Source organism: Aplysia californica, unplaced genomic scaffold, assembly GCF_000002075.1.
Source record: "Aplysia californica isolate F4 #8 unplaced genomic scaffold, AplCal3.0 scaffold00081, whole genome shotgun sequence".
Lineage (NCBI taxonomy): Eukaryota > Metazoa > Mollusca > Gastropoda > Aplysiida > Aplysiidae > Aplysia > Aplysia californica.
The window spans coordinates 1239180-1258439 of record NW_004797351.1 but is presented as its reverse complement, the minus strand read 5'-3'; the positions used below and the strand labels follow the sequence as shown (position 1 = coordinate 1258439).

At 38.6% G+C, this 19260-nt stretch overlaps 2 protein-coding genes across 2 annotated transcripts in view; one reads left to right on the top strand and one right to left on the bottom strand.

Annotated features, from left to right (window-relative positions):
• Positions 1–651: 651 nt before the first annotated feature.
• LOC101858013 (26S proteasome complex subunit SEM1) lies at positions 652–5716 on the bottom strand. Its single transcript, XM_005094410.3, has 3 exons — positions 5572–5716; positions 2208–2304; positions 652–1138 (listed from the first exon to the last, which is right to left on the bottom strand). Exons 1-3 carry the CDS (start codon positions 5648–5650, stop codon positions 1081–1083), a joined length of 234 nt encoding a protein of 77 aa, XP_005094467.1. The 5' UTR covers positions 5651–5716; the 3' UTR covers positions 652–1080.
• Positions 5717–5981: 265 nt separating this feature from the next.
• LOC101857778 (STE20-related kinase adapter protein alpha) overlaps positions 5982–19260 on the top strand; it is a 29449-nt gene continuing 16170 nt past the window's right edge. Inside the window, exons 1-6 of the mRNA XM_005094409.3 lie at positions 5982–6160; positions 11141–11225; positions 12462–12551; positions 14052–14157; positions 15694–15812; positions 18498–18606. Coding sequence (XP_005094466.1) covers positions 11214–11225; positions 12462–12551; positions 14052–14157; positions 15694–15812; positions 18498–18606 — 436 coding nt within the window. The 5' untranslated portion in view covers positions 5982–6160; positions 11141–11213. The remainder of the gene's footprint in view (positions 6161–11140; positions 11226–12461; positions 12552–14051; positions 14158–15693; positions 15813–18497; positions 18607–19260) is intronic.

Sequence of the window (19260 nt, the reverse complement as noted above, 5' to 3'; positions counted from 1 at the left end):
GAATTCATGTACCATGTCTATACAGTGGTGTTGGTAGTGGTATCCTACCGGAGTTGTAGTCGTGAGATTGCGGATTCAGGGGTTTGAGCATCAGCTTGGTCCAATGTTGTGACCTTTGGATGACACCTCAAATGAATTTCCTATTTGGTTCCACCCTTTCGAAAATAAACGTTAAACTTAGAGGTTCTGCCTCTTAAATAACCTTTTAGTGTTGACAGGGACATTAAACCTATACCATTTCTTTTTTTAGGTTGGTCCTATTTGCACTTTGCATGGAAAAGACAGATATCAGAAGTACTGTTTTTAATATAGAATATTATTATGTCCCTACTACTACTACCTAAGGTAGTACCTTATCAAACAGGCACTGCGCCTCTAGATCGACTAACCCCTACAGTCTTCTAAAGGTTCCCAATCACATATTTTCTTTCATGAGTGAGAAAACAGAAGCACATCTACAGAATAATGGCCATTTAGTTTAGAATAAGAAAAAGACTCACAGACAGGAACATCACAATGAAAGATGAAAATGAAAAAAAAGAAAGAAAATGATTTAAAATATTAGGCTTATTAGCGAATAAGAAAGTAGTAGTAGTAGTACTACTAGTACAGCCAGCCAACCACTCAAATAAAAACAACAAAACAAAAAAATTTGAATAGAAAACCCTTTCAAATTTATTGAACCCATAGCCAAGTCACCAATCATCAAAGTTATGATGCTAGCAAAATGGGTGCCACGTGGGTGACAATGAGAAAAATAAGATGGATGATGATAACAACAGCGTCAACATTCAATAACCACTCTTACTTTCACACGATGCTCATGCTCTGAACCAGCCATGCAAATCTCAACTGGCAATCATGACACAGACAATGACAGACACAGCTCAAAACTCTGCGAACAGCAAAAACAAGGACTGTTTCCATGGCCTTAAAAAATCTTAGCTGTGACAATAAGCCAGTGATAAGTTGTAGACAATGAACAATAAAGATGATGAAATGGCTGAACTTGATGAAAATGAAATCAGATGATTTTTGGAGATGATGATCAAAGACAAACGTAAGAGGAATACAAGGTCATTATGTTTTCATGGGTTCTGTGCCATCAGGATTTTTGCCTTGTTTCTCCAACTCCGCTCTGAAAAAAAAAAAGAAGAAAAATAAGAAATTAAATTTTTTTTTAATCCAAACTTTTTTTCAAAACTGGGTCAGAGCTGAGCTGAAAGCCAAGAGTTCAACACCTGTACAAGCTAAAAGAACACAACAACAATATACATGTGACTCCATGAGGTCGGAGAACACATAACAAGTCCACTTTCCACTCACTCTATATGTTTGTCATTTCCTAACGGATGACACCCTCTTTTCCAGAAAATTCTCCACAAACTAACCTCCTGTAGTGCCAGAGGCTACAATCCTGCCAACACTTTAACTCCTAGCAGTTCATGCACAACTATATCATATAAATACGATGGCTGGTGATGTGGTATTTTGTCCATAAAATACATTTACTTTTATAAAGAAAGATTTTGTAAGGTATTTTTATCAGAAGCCTTCTTTCAGATCAGCATGTGCTTTGTTAACACCCACATTTATAAGACATTATGTGTCCTTGTGTGTGCCAAGGTCAAGGGAGGTCAGACGGATGGCCTGCACAAACATGGCTGTTACTGTGTGTCCGCAGAGATACAGACATGTCACAATCACATTGCTGCCCCCCCCCCCCCCCCAATACTCGTCTGTAGGCTAGCTTAGACAAAAATCTACAAAATGAATTGCGTGCTGGTCTATGAAAACAAACTTTGCTGTATGCTAGACCCTGTACTGCAGCACAACTTGTTGCACTTATTGCTATTACAAACCCTCAGAGATTCAACAAAATTGAAGGTCAGCCCAGACAAATTTGTTATACATCCAAGTTTCACTATAACTGGAACATTTGTGAATAAATAATACAAAGCTGCTGCTGATGCTCCAGAATGTGCAAAACCCTTTTTCAACCTAACCATCAATTACATTTTTGGTTTTAAACACTTTCACCAGCTCAATGCTATCACAAGCAAGTAAGACCACACTGCAACATTTAGAAATTACTTGCTGAAACCAGACAACCCCATCATGGAAACTTCTTCGTTCCTTACGAAACTGTAAAAAATTAACTCCAATGATAAGAAAACTATCGAAACCAGTTCATTTTAGGTACTCACCTCAGCTGCTTTGAGAAATCATCATCAATATTATCATCATCCCAGTTGTCCTCCCACACATTGATATCCTCTGGCTCTTCCTCCTCACCATTCCAGTCTGAAGAGTTGAACAAAGCATTGTTTATTTGTTTTATGTCGAGATTTAATTAAAGAAAATACCCTCCTGAACATAGAATGATAGATCATACCTCTACTGAGACGTAAACAATAATTTACAGCACAAAAATCAGTTCCTTGTAATTAATCTTAGTTCATACAAAAATTTGTGACCCAGTTCCCGGCCCTAGTTCTGGATGAGTGGAAATTTTAAGTAGGTACGTAAAATGTACTGCACACAGGGATCTGAAACTTTACAGCAAATAAAAAAGAAGACATGGGGCTCCTGTCTGGTCACATCCATGCAGCAGCTTCTCTTCGTCTTTTTTAACCCATTCGCTACATATTATTTTCTGCTTGTGGACGAATTTTTTCGGGAAGCCGAAATGAGATGATGACCAGTGCGCAGTTCAAAGGTCTTTGGGGCCACAAATTCAAATTAATATTAAGTTAACATATTATGCATCGAAATTTTCAGTATGATTTGTAGAATACATCTGTAATGTTTATTGGTGCATTTTTCAACTTTGCTTCCTGTAAGATGCAACACAATTTTGCTTGGACGCGGATAAAATTTGAAAATAAAAAATTAATCATCTTCGGTGAAACTCAAAAAATATGTTTGCACCTAGTCAAATGATACATCAAAATAACCATAAATGAAATATAGAACTGGAAAATATTGAAAAATTTCCAGTCATTTATATACATTCCAAAAAATTTGCACATTTGGATCATGACATCAGATATTGAAAAAAAATACAAGAATTTTATAATCTTGAAAAATGGACAAGATGCATTCACAAACAGAAAAAAAACCACTCGTATCGTATACAGAATTATTCAGAATTGCATTTGGAATAAACCTACACATGTCTTGAGGGGTATTTTTGTGTAATTTCACAAAAAAATAGTGATTTTTGGGAGAAAAAAATAATTTGACCATTTAGATCTAGTAGATCTAGATCTAGATCTAGTATTGAAAAATATTGATTTCTCAATAACGGAGCAATAGCAATTTGAGCCCAATTGTATCAATATTCTAAAGAAGAGTCCTACATTTCTTTAGTGTGCAAATTAATATATTTTGTTGTGTAAAAAAACCAGTAAGACTGGGGTCTGAGTTATAATTTGAGCATCGCGATAAAACAAAGTCGCATAAACTTCGAAATTATGTTTCTAAACTTCCGATTTTCGGTGGAAACACTTGACCCGAAAGTCAACATTATATTATGACCTTTATTTTAACATGGATTATGGGGATTGGAATAGAATCTAAGCTAAAATTGAAGATCAGTTTTCAAATATTCCAGTTCTGCGATACTGATACTATTTGGACAAAAGATGGGACTTGAGATAATTAGGATTACTCGCCCAAGCTGAAACTCGTATTTTTCCCATTCCAGGATGCATATTTTTTCATGAAAAGTCGTATTCGCATATTTTCGGCAAAAAATCGTACTAAAATACATAAAATCGTACTGGTTGGCATCTCTGACTTGTTCCTACCTTCATTAGATTCTAAATATACATGTTATATATATATAGATTTAAATGTGTTATGTTTGTTATGTTAGAAGAGCGTTTCACCAAAACCGATTACATGTACTGACACTGGCAGGCCCCTTGTGTGTGATTCCATATTTCACATGTAATATCCCGTACTTTATTTTGAATTACGCACATTTAGGGTTAAAAAGCCAATCTTCTTCGGACAGGTGAACACACGCCTTTATTAATTGTTAATTTTTGTGGTTGTTTATGGGCTGTTCTAATTTTGATTTCATTCTGTTGTGAAACCTTTCTTTTTCACGTTTTTACACTCATCTAAAAAGCTCTAGACTAGCTCTTGAAAATTGAAATTGACCTTGGCCTTCCGTTATGGTCAGTACAGGAACTTCTTGCAAGGAAAAGAAGACAAGGCATGGATAGAGAAAGATGAAAAGTGTCAGAAAAGAGCTAGATCTAGATCTAGAGCTGTAAACATGGTACTATTGCGCACCCAACCAGACGATATGTTGCACCAAACCAGAAACCTTGCGCACCAAACCAGACACACGTTACCAAACAAACACCACCACAACATATAGAAATTTTAAACTGCTGTTACAGTAATGCGCTACACCGTATGGAGAGGAAGTTTTTCTAACTTCTGGTGAAAAAATCATGAAGATCGACCTGTAACTTTCAGAGATATCCACAAAAGATCGCTTACTGTATATCGCACCACAGGATGTACTCTAGATTAGATTCTAGACTTTATCAGGGTTACATTTCCTTGTCACAAAAGTCGGGACCACCATATATCCAAGGGCCACCTCTATCACCCGGTGGGCGTTCACCAAATTTTGCGTTCACCCTAAACCACAGAATTCTACACTGTGATAACAGAAAAATTGTACAATTCTGTGCCGTGAACAAACGTTCCATTACAACTGTAGCCTACTAAAAGCGTACAATTTTGTCTGTGGGCAGTGGAGAGAGAGAGAGAAAGAGAGAGAGGAGTAGCGCGAAAATTTCCGGGCAAAACAAAATGGCGACCCGCGTAGTTCGGCTCGATTCGAAAAGTTAAATAGCCGTAGTATCTTTGTAGACAACCAAATTAATTTACTTTTGTTTTAACATCATTTTTTAACTTTGTTTTGGTCAATTTGATTTGATCGTCCACACCGATAGACAGTATTCAGAAAGAGACAGAGAGAGAGAGAAGAGGGGAGGAGTTGATCTTGCGAGAACTTCCGGGCGGGTGAGAATAGCCACTTTCATTATCCAAGTAGATTCTAGATCTAGATTCTAGAGTGCCGAATAATGGCAGCCTTCAACTAAACTGACTGTGGCACTCTGTCACTAGACCTATGTGTAACTCTATTCATTCTGTCACGTTTGTGTGAAGTATGTTGATGGTAGGCCTACAGTCACAGGCACCGGGAGGAGTTCCGCAGAAGAGGGCCGGCACTTACCGTGGCAGTGACAAGACATGGACGTCATGGTCCTCTGCTGACTGTGCAAATTATACAAGACAGTTAGGACTAGATATCTAGATCTAGGGCTAGGGTTAAGGTTAAGGTTAGGTGTTGTTGGTTGGCCGGCCCTCTGTGAGATTCTTCCCAGGCACCACACTGTCTGAGTCAGTGTGTGAGTGTAATACGTAACTGTAAGTCACAAACGTTTGGTGTGTGTGCGTGCCGTGGGGAACACAGTTGATTTGTCGACTGTCATAATCGACTCGAGTTACAAAAAGTTTCTCATGAACTATCAACAATATTACCTTCAGCCGGAAATTCTTCAAATTCATCGTCTTCTTCTAACAGACCAAGATCTGGCTTTTTAGTTGTTGTGTCTGTCATGATTTTGCGTTTTCGGTCCACTAGCGTCCAGCCTATCGACAATGAAGCTTACAGGAAGTTTAAACAGCGCTTATGCCCCTTTGTATCGTACATCGTACATATAAAAATTCTCTGTTTTACCATTTTTTTCAGGCTCGTGTTAATCTTATTTTAAGAGATTCTTTAAAAACAAACAAGGGGAAATTGGAAAATAGCATTTACAATAATCTAAAAATGCAATATTTGCCCTTGTAGGGCTCAATTGAAAAGCAGTAAGATACTATAAACAAAAGATGTGTAGGATATTAAAAAATTATGAAATTTCCGACTCGATGAAAACTAAAAACTCCAAAGCGCTTTCGTTTTCTTCGTCGTTCCTAGCCTGGGCGCTGTCCCACAGCAGAGACAAGATAGGGCTACAGTTCGTCGCAACAGCTGATAAGGAGAAAAGAGAGACTGCTGTACTGCCCAAGTTCTACCCCGTGTGCATCGACCTTCCTCAACAGCTGTTTAAATACTTGTGTTTGCTGTGTGAGACCTTATTTTCTTTGCATTTTAATCTTTGGCCTTAGAATTCAGGTCTCGATCTGACATCTCATGTTGTCTCAGTCTCATCTCATGGTCTCTGTTTACGTACTTCAGTGACAGGAGGATGAAACTTGCGTCCTCATTATTTTGTTGTTTTTACACAAATATCGTCAACACTAGATCTAGAAATTTTAAAGGCCAGTTTTATTGATTTCTGTTGATGAACCTGAATTGAATTTCTTAAGTCAAAAAGCTTTTTATCTTAATTAGCCTAATTAAAAGGAAAGGTTTGGGCTTGGGTAGCCTAGGCCTACCAAAATTATAGGTGATTTTGTAGTTTCATTCGTTGAAGTCCAAAGCTGAATGCCAGAGACCCTGAATTGCCTGGTAATCGTTGAGGAATTAACTAAGCGCGAGACTGGAAGGGAACACTAAAGCCAGAATCAAAATTCAATAGCGCTTTTTGTGCATCCCTCCCCCCCCCCCCCCCCAATTGTTATATTCGCTGGTTTGGGCCCCAAGAGTCAAGATTAGGGGGGTTTCAGGGAGGGGGGGGGGGGCATTTGCCCCCCTGACCCCAATAAAAATATGGAGGGGGGGTGGATTGAAGGGGGCATGCCCCCCTCGATTTTACCATAATTTGATGTTTTGCAGTAGGTTGTATTCCTCCTCTGTTGCCTATTTTGTCATCAAGACTTCCGGATTTCTTTCTGGATGTAAACAACTGGATCGTGGACTTTTAACGAACGGAACTTCAAGATCACCAAATGATATTCTCTGTAAATTCCTCAATGAGTAGGCCTACACAAAAAATGGGTCTACAGTCTACAGGCTGGACATTCTTGAGTAGTTATATATCTATTTGTGGTGGCCGAATTTTGCTATTCAAAATACTTTTTAATGGCTGCATCAATCGACATGCGGTTTTCGCCAAAAGATTCTTAAAAATATTCTCCAGATCATGACGCCCTTCGTTTTTTTTCAGTTTTGAGACTGTTTTGCAGCAATTATATGCTAAATTTCTTTATTTCGCCGATCGCCTTTGTAGGCCCAAGCTTCTGTCTCTGTAATTTTAGAAAATCCACCAGGTTTGTTTATTTTAAGTCGTACTTCTCTAAGTCGTACTTCCGTTCGATACTATCACACATTGTCGCGAAATACTGAGCTCTATTTTAGGTACACATGCGATCCGTATAGATCTAGCCTCATGTTTTCTTTTTTAACTTGATGCTAAATTCGACGGTGATCTTTCGTTTGATGCTCATCATCGCTTTTTCTGGACTCCTTTGTCGAATTCTTTTTCTTGCTACTAGGAACAATCAACTTGGAAACATGAGTTTCACTTTTCTCTCAAGTTTATTGCTCCATTCCAGTAGAGTGTAAATATAGTAGGCCAATGACTTTCAGTTGATGTTAATGCACCGATCATTCCTTTCATCGAAAGGGGGCCCAGCTAAAATATAAAAATCCATCAACATGATAAACCTGAAGTCCTTCTATAATATTTCTATACCATTTGTTTAGATTTTCAAGTTCAGCCTGTCTTTTGGGGGCTCTCGTGGCCTAGAGGTTAAGGTGTTGGCCTCTCATTCAAAGGTCACGGCTTTGAATCTAGGTAACGACCGGAAAAGTTTTTTCTCTAAAATTGTCTCCTTTCACCTCCTTTTCTGCTCTCCGTTCTGTCATCTGCTTTCATCTCCTCTTTCTGCCCTCACCCCTTCACCTCCTTTGCCCCCTCCTCTAGGCTCCTGACTCTTTCTGCAGCCTTTCTACTCTTTGGCTCCTTCTTACTGCTGTCTTTCTGCCCCACCCTTGATCTTCTGGTAGGAAAGATCTACCCCTAGCCTTCTCAGACAAGGGCGACAAATCTCGGGGCCCGTGTGCAAGTTGCGTTCGTTAAAGATCCCTTGGTGGTCTAAAATCGATAAGAGTAGGCTTCGGCCGCCACCCGTGCAAAATTCAAAATTTCCTACCAACTGAAAAAATTAGGTGTGTCCCGCTCACTCATATGATCTTATGTCAGTTGCGAGCGCCGTAAATCATCACCATCATCATCAATGTCTTTCACCCCTGGCAGGGTATATAGGCCACATACAAGCTCCTTCCATTTTTATCTCTGTCCTGAGCCATCCTTCCAAGCTCGTTCCAAGTGAGCTTCATTTCTCTCATGTCCCTTTCCACGCATCTCCTCCATGTTTCCCGTGGCCTACCCCTGCCCTGTGCTCCTTGTGGGTTCCACTGCAATGACTGTCTTGTGATGTTTCCGCTGGGCTTTCTTAAGGTGTGTCCCATCCATCGCCACTTTCTTAGTCCTATTTCCTATTCCGTAAATCACTTGCCAAAACAAAAGCCTGTTTTTTCCGTTAATTCATTTGATTGCTGCTGCAGACCTAGAATCATAGGCTACACTTTTAAGCTTACAAATCCATCTGAATTGATTTGATTGTTTGGAAGTAGATTAAGGACTAAGATCTGTCAACAGCTGCTGTGAAAAGGCAAACCATATTGTCATTTATAATGGAATTAAGCCTGATAAATCAGTTGGGATGAATTCTAATTGAAGAAACATGGCAATGCAATTTTTTTCCACTGTCTTGCTCTGTCTGTTGAGCACTTCTGTCTAATTTTCTAGAATAAACATTTTGTTCAAATAAAAGCATCAGCCCCCACACTGACTGTAAATCCTTTATAGGGAGACTGTTCCCAAATATTTTTGAAATGACCAGATCAACAACTGTAGGCCTAAACAATTCTAGTTTGTTGTATCATGACCTTGATTGTTCTAGCCGTATTTCCACACACATCAGGCTTACTTTGAGAACGTAGCGGACATTGTCCGACCAGCAGCAGAGCAAAGGCAAAGATTCTGCACATTTCAAACCGTCATACACATCAGAACCAAGAGTTTGCATATTTTCATAGTATGCATATTTAAATGTATGCCTTTTAAAGTTTTGAGTTCACTTAAAGGAAACAGAATCGGAAAAAACTGTTTAAATAAGTTGAATGACCAGAATGCTCATCCTCAGTGAGTAATTAACTTGTGATGCTTTCCTGTATTCTCTGTGATTTTGTTTTTGCCTGCTGTACCAGTCATATTTCATGAGACACTATCGCTGATGCATTGAATGTTTTTGCCAATGGGTGCTCTATTTCAAATCAAATTTGAACTGATAGCTGCTGATACCCCCTTGATATTATATTTAAAATGTACATTTCAAACCATGTAAATGAAAAAAATAAGACAACTCATTTTTAGGTCTAATACCATTGTGCTGAGGTTGATCTGTCGATCATCTCACTAAAAGGAGGAGTCAACATGTACTAATAGCTGGTTGTGTGGGATAACTTAAATGTTGTCTCCTCTTATCATTTTTATGTTAGTAGTCTAGTTGACAAATTTAACAAGAGACTGGAACAGAAAGAGTATTTACTATATGTTATATTTATAACCCCGTCAATATAATATTTTCATAGATTATCTCTATTTAAATTTAGTCAAGTGCATTGATTCTACACACGGTCATTTCCCAGTCTGTGTGGTTGTTTGAGCCCAGAATTACCCATGAAATTGGGGCCTGTGCCAAGAGAATAGGATGACCACCTGACTTTTGTGTGTGTATAGAGATGACCTTCTCTTCTGGAGATTTAGTTTCAGCTCCGAACTGTTTATGGCCCATAAAAGCTTGCCAAGTTATGATATTTATGTTCCACGATTATCGCTGGAATTTGGTTAGATTGAAGTGCAGTTGGTTGGAAAATATTTTAAAATTGTGTTGAATTTGAAGCAATTTTTTTATTTTAAAATAATATTTATAATGCTACTGAAGCTAAAGAAAATTATTGGGTCAGTGTCTATGTTTAAAGCAATTTTACTAATTCAATAAATGTGAAAATAGTAGAGTAAGTGCCTATTTGTATTACCTTAGAATCCCAAGAACCTGTCTGCTTGTGATTGCTCTCCTTCACACTCAATTTCCTGACTTTGAGTCATGATGTGAAGTGAATTTATTTTCTGTTGGAATTTCAATTTGTTATATTTGTACCCCCACCCCCACCCTGCAATTCTTCCCTTTGACTTTAATGAGTTGTGTTGATCTTGAATACAGTCGAACCTGCACTAACATCCATCAGTATAGGACAATCACCTTTAAAAATAGCTGTTTCTAATTTCTTTCTTTGAGTATTTTTTTTTACATTGCAGCAACACTGTATAAGATGGGCACTTTTCTCCACGATAAAGGGTGGCCATTTTAGACAGTGTCCTCTGAACTTTTATATGTTGCATCCTTTTATAATATGTGCTACAGATTCTTCAGGAAAAGGAAGGAGAGAAATATGGGCAAACTTTCTTTTTTATTGTCATACTCGCTATTTGTTCATGTTTCACGATGCGATGGAATCAGGCGCTCGTAAATTTTTTGACCCATAGAGCTATTGGTATCATACGAAAGCTCATTTATTTGCCTTGCTTCCCATTTATCTTTAATAAAATTCAAGATATTTGTGACTGAAGGAAATGAGGTCACCTGGTTTCAGTGGTGAAATTAACGAGAAAATGGCCACCAAAGTTTGGTAACTCCAATTGCTAAAGAGTCTTTGGAAACTGAAGAGTGACATATTTTTGTGTCTTTAATCAGTGTTTTCCAGTAAACTTCACATGGAAATGTATTTTTGTATTGACCTTTAAGAGGATGAGCCAAAAAATACAAATTCGACAAAAATGTCCAAACTGGCGGAAAAATGCCTGTTTCTCAGGTTTCAGTATTTTGATGAGTGCCCGATTTCACCACGCTGCCTCACATATAAGAAAAGATGAGAAATGCAGGAGATAAACAGACAGAGAAAGATAGAGGAGACAAGGTCGTTGAAGTATGGATATCTTCAATCGACGCTTTTTTCATTTATTTTAACATGCTCTTCAACCAAAATGGCATTCTTTTTTTCCTTCAACAACACGTGTTTATTTAATTTATCTTTCAGACCCTGTAGCCACGGAGTCCAGGGAGGAAAGAATTGACAGTGGTATAGGAGGTTGTCCTGCCACTGGAGACCAATGTCTCTACTTGTGAGTGGAAACTTCTTGAATTTAGGGATATGCACTGAATATGATATTACATCATATTTATGTCTTGCCACTTGTATGATTATATCTGAAAGTCTGAATTTACTTTTTGTTTGTTTTCTTTTCTTGACTTAAAGTACAGCCAAGAAGTACGAGCCTGTGTACAATCTTACCCCCTGCCTGTGGTTATAACTTTTCTTTTCCAGGACTGGTCTTAACTTATATGTTGTTTTGCGAGTGCTCTGCTTAACTCTGCTTCTTCTTCAGTCTATCCAGCCTGGTCATAGCAAAATGTAGCCTTTATCATTCTGACTTGCAGTGAATTCATGTGGAGCTATCCTAAGAATTTGTCTGTATTGCTTTGTTTTTGTGCCAGATATGGAGTAGATCTACATTTATTAAATATCAGAGAGGAATGGTTTGTGTTTGGTCAGCTTCCAACTGATGACCTAGCTCTTTTATTCAGTACACACAAACTGTGATACCACGGAACAGGTAGTGGAGTATGCGTTACATTGGGTGCAATTATTATTTTTTTTAAAGTATATTATGTAGAGGATGTGGAGTATAATAAATAGTGAATACATTACATGTCTGTCCTGTATTGTTATGATGTTGTGCACATGACTGCATACACGAGGCTCCCACCTATTCCCCAATCTCTTTATTGTAGAAGTTTGGGGTTCCTCCTGAACGCTTTCATGATAGAGCTTTTAGTATCACAACACTCGTATACAGCTGTAAATAGACATGAAAAACTTGCAACAGTAAAATGATTGATTAACAAATTTTAATCATGGCAAAAATTTGTGTTGCTAATGTTTATTTATTGTCCATTTCAAGTTTGAAAAGCTCACTTTTGCAAGTGTAAGGTAAAGGAAAATTCATAACAGGCTTGCCAACTGTCCTGAATTTCTCAGGACTGTCCTAGATTCTGAAATGTTTTAGCCTTATCACATACAGTATACACTTGTCCAAAATGATTCCTGCTTGATGTAACTGTGTCTGTTGTTATGCAATCTATTGTTATAACTTCAGTGTCCCCATTGGATTTGGAAGAAGTTGGCAAGCCTGCAAGATAGCTTTTTTAAAGGGAAGGGGATGAGGGCTTGAGGTGAGGATATGGAAGACTAGACAAATCCAAGATTGTGGTGGCAAATGTGGCTTGATATTTTATACAAAGGTCACTATTATCATGCATATTCACTTATAATGCCCTTTATTTTACTATAATTTCAGAATTGTGCCTGCTCAAAAGAAAACCGTTTGAGGGAAAACAGATCAGACAAGAAACTGTTGGACAAGGTGAAAGAGAAGACAAAGGAAGAAGTAGGTTGATGAAGTGTGAACTTGAAATTCTATGTTGTAACATAGTTGTGATTCACACCTCCTCTCCGAGGTGTTCTTGAGCTTGGGTTGCTGGGGAAGTCTTCAAAGATTTTTTTCTACTTCACTCAGCCCAACCTGGGCATTACATTTTAGAGGTCTTGCCTTTTGAATGACTTAATGAAGATAATATATTGTTACGGAACACAGCACTACCACATTTCTAAACTAATATTTCGAAGTAATAAATACGAAACTCTTATCGTAAGTGCTGGATCCCTTTATTTGAACCAGAGTAGTGCATAGTAGATTTCCCGTAAAGTGGGTTGGCTTTGGCTCTGTCCCTTCCTCTTCTCTCTCTCGTCCGACTGCCCCTCACAGGACGTGAGTGAGCAACTATATATAAGCCCACGTGAGCTTCCCCAGCACGATATCCCCGTGCTCCGCTCGAGACCCCGGCGCTCCGAGCAAATACAGACCAACCTCCCTTACACCAGCCGGGCTGCCAGGAAAGTTGTCATTTGCTAAGAAAAGTGGCCAAGTATCCACAACAATATATGGCATTTTTGTAGCACTCATGCTTGATTAAAGTACACAGCACTTTATAATGCAACAGTAACATATAAATAGTACATTGTGTTCTAACCAAATTTCACTATTTAGAAACAGAAATGACTTTAACTGACATTTAAATGAATAAAAAAAGATTTGATCTCCTTTGAATTAATGGGCAAAGCATTCCAGATCTTGGGCTGTTTACACAGGCAGGGTCGCAAGCCCATCTCCTAATTGGTCTAAACTGTGTCAATGGGAGTGTAAAAAACACCTTTTTTCTTTTAATCTCTGCCTCTCTGACATCTCAGAGTCTTGTGTGACCAAGTTCTGAGCCAGTGTAATGTTCTCAGCACTGAGATGTGTCAAGTGTGCACCCAGCACAGCAGAATTAGAGAAAAAGATTCAGACCACAGAGATGAGATGTTACCACAGACTCCTTGACATTTCGTACAAAGGCCACATTTCAAATGCTGAGGTACGAAAGAGAATCACCAACGCAGTGGGGCAATATGAAGATCTACTGACCACATTGAAGAGACGAAAATTAAAATGGTTTGGGCATGTCTCAAGATCCACAGGACTTGCCAAAACAATCCTGCAAGGAACCGTACAAGGAAAGAGAAAGAGAGGAGGGCAGAGAAGGAGATGGGAGGACAACATTACAGAGCGGACAGGAAAGACGATGGGTGAAAATCGGAGGAAAGCAGAGGGCGAGAGCTGGTTTTTAGATGCAGTGGTGCCCCCACGGTTGCCCCAACCACGGGATAGAAGAAGAAGAAGATGCAAAGTTTGAACGAAATTAATAGAAAAATGAGGGGAGGGGAGTTGGTGGAATTGCACTATGAATGGGTCCTCTTTTATTTTGTTAGACATACTGTATTTAAAGAGCAGTTTGCTAAATTCTAGTTTCTTCCAGCTTGTTTCAGACTAGAATTTTGCATTTTGCAGTCTGAGAGTGTGCAAGGAGCCGTAAGTGCCTCTCCAGAAAAGAAAATGGATGGAGTCATATGTTACCCGCCAGACAGTCAGCAGTACGAACTGTTTGCTGTAATCGGTAAGTAAATACTGCCATCTTCCTCTCTCGAGATTCCAGTGCTAAAAATAAGTTTTATCATAAAAGACATACCACTGTTCCAAAAACATTTTTCAAATTTATATCTTCAGTACGATAGTTTTAAAGATATGCCACATTTTGTAACTCAGGGTGTTAAAACAACGTTTGGAGAAGAACAGCTTTAACCTTAGTATATTGACCAATTTCTAGCACATTTTTAACGTTTGGTGAAGTACGACATGTGGCAAAATAATTAATAAACAGATATTTAAGCTTAAAATTTTTTTAATCCTTTCAATATGTTATTAAGTAGTGAATAAATGTGTATTTTCTGATGGAAGTAAAGTTTTGACCAACTGCAACTTTTTTTAACCTTTTCACACCGTTGCTCAAAAATAGCGTTACCGACAACTGGGACCTTTCTCCAGGCACACACACATACTCATTGTTGCTTTCACAAGTAGAATGAGTAGTTTCATTTGACGATGTACTTACAATGTTATATTATAAAGAGGAGTGAAAGTTTCTGTGACAGCACTGTCAGTGTCCTATTTTATGCATGAAATTGGCTCATCACAGTACAGAAATTAAATGGCTGCTTATTTTTTATTGAAGGAAGCTATAGTGAAAGAATCTGTTGGCTTGTGGAATGTCACCACACAATTGTGGTGAGGTGGAGGAGGGGGGATGACAGTACTCAATTATACTTCACAATGTTTCCCATAACATGAATTTCATATATTCATATATATATATATATATATATATATATATAATGTGTTTATTGTTTTTTAGATGCGTAAATTGATATCGCTTCCTTAGAATTTCAAAGTTCTATCTGACATTTTTGGCCATTTTGAGCTACTAGGACCACGAGTTCAGAAACCAAATGTTCTGTCTGCTCTATCAAAATTGTAAGATTATTCTGAGTCGTTATCAAGATATTCAAAGGATTACTAAAACTAAAAGAATTGACTTCTAAAACGCTTGAAATATTGTGAAACTCATGAAATTTTTAATGTCAAATTCCTGAAAACTAGGTACTGAGCAGATAGAACTTAACAATTTTAAGGTAGTGATATGTTGACCTAGATTTGCCAAATGCTGATTTCAGTGCTTTAACTTGTCAGAACTATGGTAAACTCGAAAATAACAGCAATGAGAAATCTTTTATTTAAAAACTTAGATATCACGTTGAGTCTTTCTTTCACTTGTTTAGGCAACTGGATTGACATCCTGCTCTTGAAAATGCATGCCTGTATTTTCCAGCAGAAAATAGTGCTCCTAGAAAATGTGTCATACCTGTAGCCTGAAGTAGTGTATCACAGAACAGCAACTGAATGGCTGCCTACATTTAATTAAATGAGGAAACAGGAGTCGAATCTGAAGGGTTGTCTGAACTTGCTGAATTTCACACCTCATATGAGTCCTCAATAGCAAGCACTATAAGCAGTATCAAAATTCTTCCTGAAAAATGTTCAAAGAACCAGTCTCATAGTTAGAGCGTAACACATCTTTAAAAAAATAAATTTTCAGGCAAAGGTCATTCCAATTCATCCACCATATCCCTGGCAAAGCATGTGTCCTCGGACGGTCTTGTGGCTGTGAAACGCATTAACCTGGAGATGTGGGATCGAGAGCTCTCCTACCTACAGGTAACATCATCACCATTATCCGTCTCCTTCTCTTGTCAAATGTCGGGGCACCATTGATGATTTTCCAATAATGTCATTCTTCTCTAGGAATAGACAAAGACATGAGAAGTGCCAACACTCCTCCAGAACATGATGAAACTAAAACTGAACTTTGGGCATATCGAACGCCATGATTTACCCGAGAACTATATTCTGGAAGCAAAGGTAGGAGGCTTAAGATAAAGGTTGAGAGAGACCTAACAGAAAATGGAAACCTATCTTGGAACCAAAACAACTCAGGCGAGCAGAATGGCCTTTTGACAGGGTGTTTTACTGCCAAAAAAAATTTTGAGTGGCAACATCCAACAACTGGAAAAGCTGAAGAGAAGAAGAAGAGGTTCACTCTGAGATGAAGAGGACCTTCAAGTAGCCTTGTTTACTCTTCTTACCCCGTCAGTCTATGATATATCATTGAGATACACTGCCGTGCCTGTATAATTCTGCAGTCCGTCATCCATGTAGTTTTCTGGCCTAAGTCTTCATTCTAGTCCATGTCTGTGAAACTTTTTAAAATTAACTATTTTTGATAAATCTTATTTGAATACTGTAATCTCCGCTTAAACGCATGCCATACATGCATTTTCCGCTCAAACACACGTTTTCGCCGTATGACAGTTTTTAAAAACTCTTTAATATAACCCTTAAAACCCTGAATTCTTTTTTTTTTCATACCTCCCTAGATTCCTGAATTAAATTGGAGATACTAGAAAAAATTAGGTTGGTTCATTGTTTTTTTCACTGTGTCTTTAATTGTTAGATTTTACTGAAGTTTGAAAAATGTCATTATATGAATGCATGTCTTGACAAAATGAGAAAAGGTTAAATCACTTGTTTTTATGACCAACTCTATTTGTAAAGTCTAATGTGTGATCCCTGACTCCACCTCAGTCGAAGCATCATTAGACCTAGCCGTAGATCTAGCCTCTGATAGCTCTAGTGGTGATCCCCTGCCACTTCCACTATCATCAGAATCATCATCGATGTTATGCGGAACATTGCAACCGTCTTCAATGGTCATATTTATTGATATATCCGACTGGGGGATCATCATTGGGATTTGGTTCATGATCAAAAATGTCAAAAATTTTGCGCCCTGAAGGGCCTGGCAGCGAAAAGTCACTAATTTGTCTTTAAAACTCACAAAATTTCCTAACTTTCGGTGTAGAACTGCTCTCATGACATTATCGGTACTTTCTGCTCGCGACAGAGTCATCTGGAGTTACATCCCCTGTTTCTAGCACCGGGAATTAAACGATAAAGTTGACCATTTAACACCTTTTGTATTCACAACCGCAGTCTGGGACTCCTTCATAAAATAGTCACGTGTCGTCACATTATCAGCCAAAGTGACTGTTCCCTCCCCCCCAAGGGAGGTCACTAAAATATCAAGGCAATGAGATGATATGCGTCCCTTCCTCCATTTGCACAGGTTCATGTAAACGCACGTCTCGTAAAAACACACGCTAAGGAGCTCTCCGAAGCACCGTGCGTTTACGCGGAGACTACTGTATTTATGTTAGAAACAAGAATCTTCTTATGTCTGCTTGTTAAGTGTTATAACGTTAGTTCTTATGCTTGAGGTGAAAGGTAGAACTGGGCAATTTTTCGGTATGTTTCCGTGAGCGCCTACGCATTTCAAAAGGTTCAGGATTTTTTGTCAGCAGTCACTTTTATCCCTGTATTTCATTTTGTCTCTATTTATTTATCCACCAGGAGAGACATTTTTGGCAGGGCGCCTCGTACATACAATTGAACATGCTCTAACAACTGTTTAAGACCTGCTCAAACTACCACTTCGTGGGTGGTTGGCAGGTGCTCTGGTGTGGTTTGCTCTTTCTTTCCTATCAAACATCTATCGTCCTTATCTCCCCTTCTTCTTTTTTATGTTTGTTACTCTCTTGTAACACCTCTAATCTTCTGGCGCTCATATGTCCTTATGCAGTTGCGAGCGCCGTAAAACCTCTACTAAAACTAAACTAAAACTACCCCTTTCCACTTCCCCCTTGTATATTATTGTAGCTGTAGTGACACTGTCCAAGACATCTACCTGTCTAAACTACCACTTTTCTCATCTACAATGAGTGGCCATCTTGAAAATTTTCAACTGCGGTATATTTGTATATATTTTTCTTGAGAATTTTATGTAACTCACTTCGCTGGCAGCCTTATGGTGTTTTTGTGGGCACTCCACCTCATGAACTTAAATACCCTCCGGGGTCACACTCATAACTGTGCCTGATCTACAACAGGGAACTGCTGCTTTTTCTTTCCTGATCCTTACTATTGTCATTTTCCTCTACTTCTTTTGTATGTTTGTCACTCTCTTGTGACCTGCTATTTCGGGGTGCCTTGATAGTCGAAGCAGACCTTGTGCTGTTGAAGCTAGAGAGGTGAGCAGTCTGATTCCCTTTAAAGACTTCTCTGTTAACACCCACCTCTTGGCGCTCAGAGGACCTTATGCAGTTGCGAGCGCCGTAAAACCCTCTACTAAAAAAAAAAAAATGAACTTAAATATAATGTGTCTGAGCTGGACTACCTTTATCCTTTTGTGTTCCAAAAAAAAAAAAAAAATACAAAAACCAACCAACCCAACAAACAAAACGACTAACAAACAAACAAAAATTGCTGAGCTGCTTGTGTCCCCAGAATGAGATAGTGCTGACTCAGCAGTTGTCCCACCCCAACATCCTGCCCTTCTACTGCAGCTTCATCACACAGCAGGAGCTGTGGGCCGTCATGCCTCTCATGGCTTTTGGTGAGTGCGCCCACCCGTGTGCTTTTGTTTGCCTTTGATTTTTCTAAAGAAGGGAGTGTCGACCAACAACATCATCTGGGTTTTTGTTGTTTATTGTGCATCTCGCCAAATTATGAAAAAACAACAATAACAAAAAACGAACCGTAAAAAAAGGTTGGTCCTTGTAAGAAAACTATTTTGGTACGTAACTTTAGACAAGTTATGGTGGGTAGTTGGCGGGTGCTCTGATGTGGTTTGCTTCTTCTTTCCCATCAAACATCTATCGTCCTTTTCTCCCCTCCTTCTTTTTTGTGTTTTGTTACTCTCTTGTAACACCTCTAATCTTCGGCATTTATATGACCTATTGTGTTGCAAGTGTCGTAAAACTCTTACTAAAACTAAACTAAATAGACATGTTATGAATACTGTAGCGTCACCCTTTTCTTCCTTCGCCTCTTGAAGCGTTTGCAAACTTTTCTTTATTGAAAATACCAGCACCATACTACCCTCTATTTTATCCATATTCTGATAAGGGGGCTTGAATGTTTACTGCTTTTAACCTCACAGTTATTTCGAGCATGTGTTGGTGACACAGTGTGTGTCCTTGAGAAAAACATGATCACTCTTGCTCGAAAATAAGGTGTTTCTCAGTGACAACTTACAATGGAGAATTAA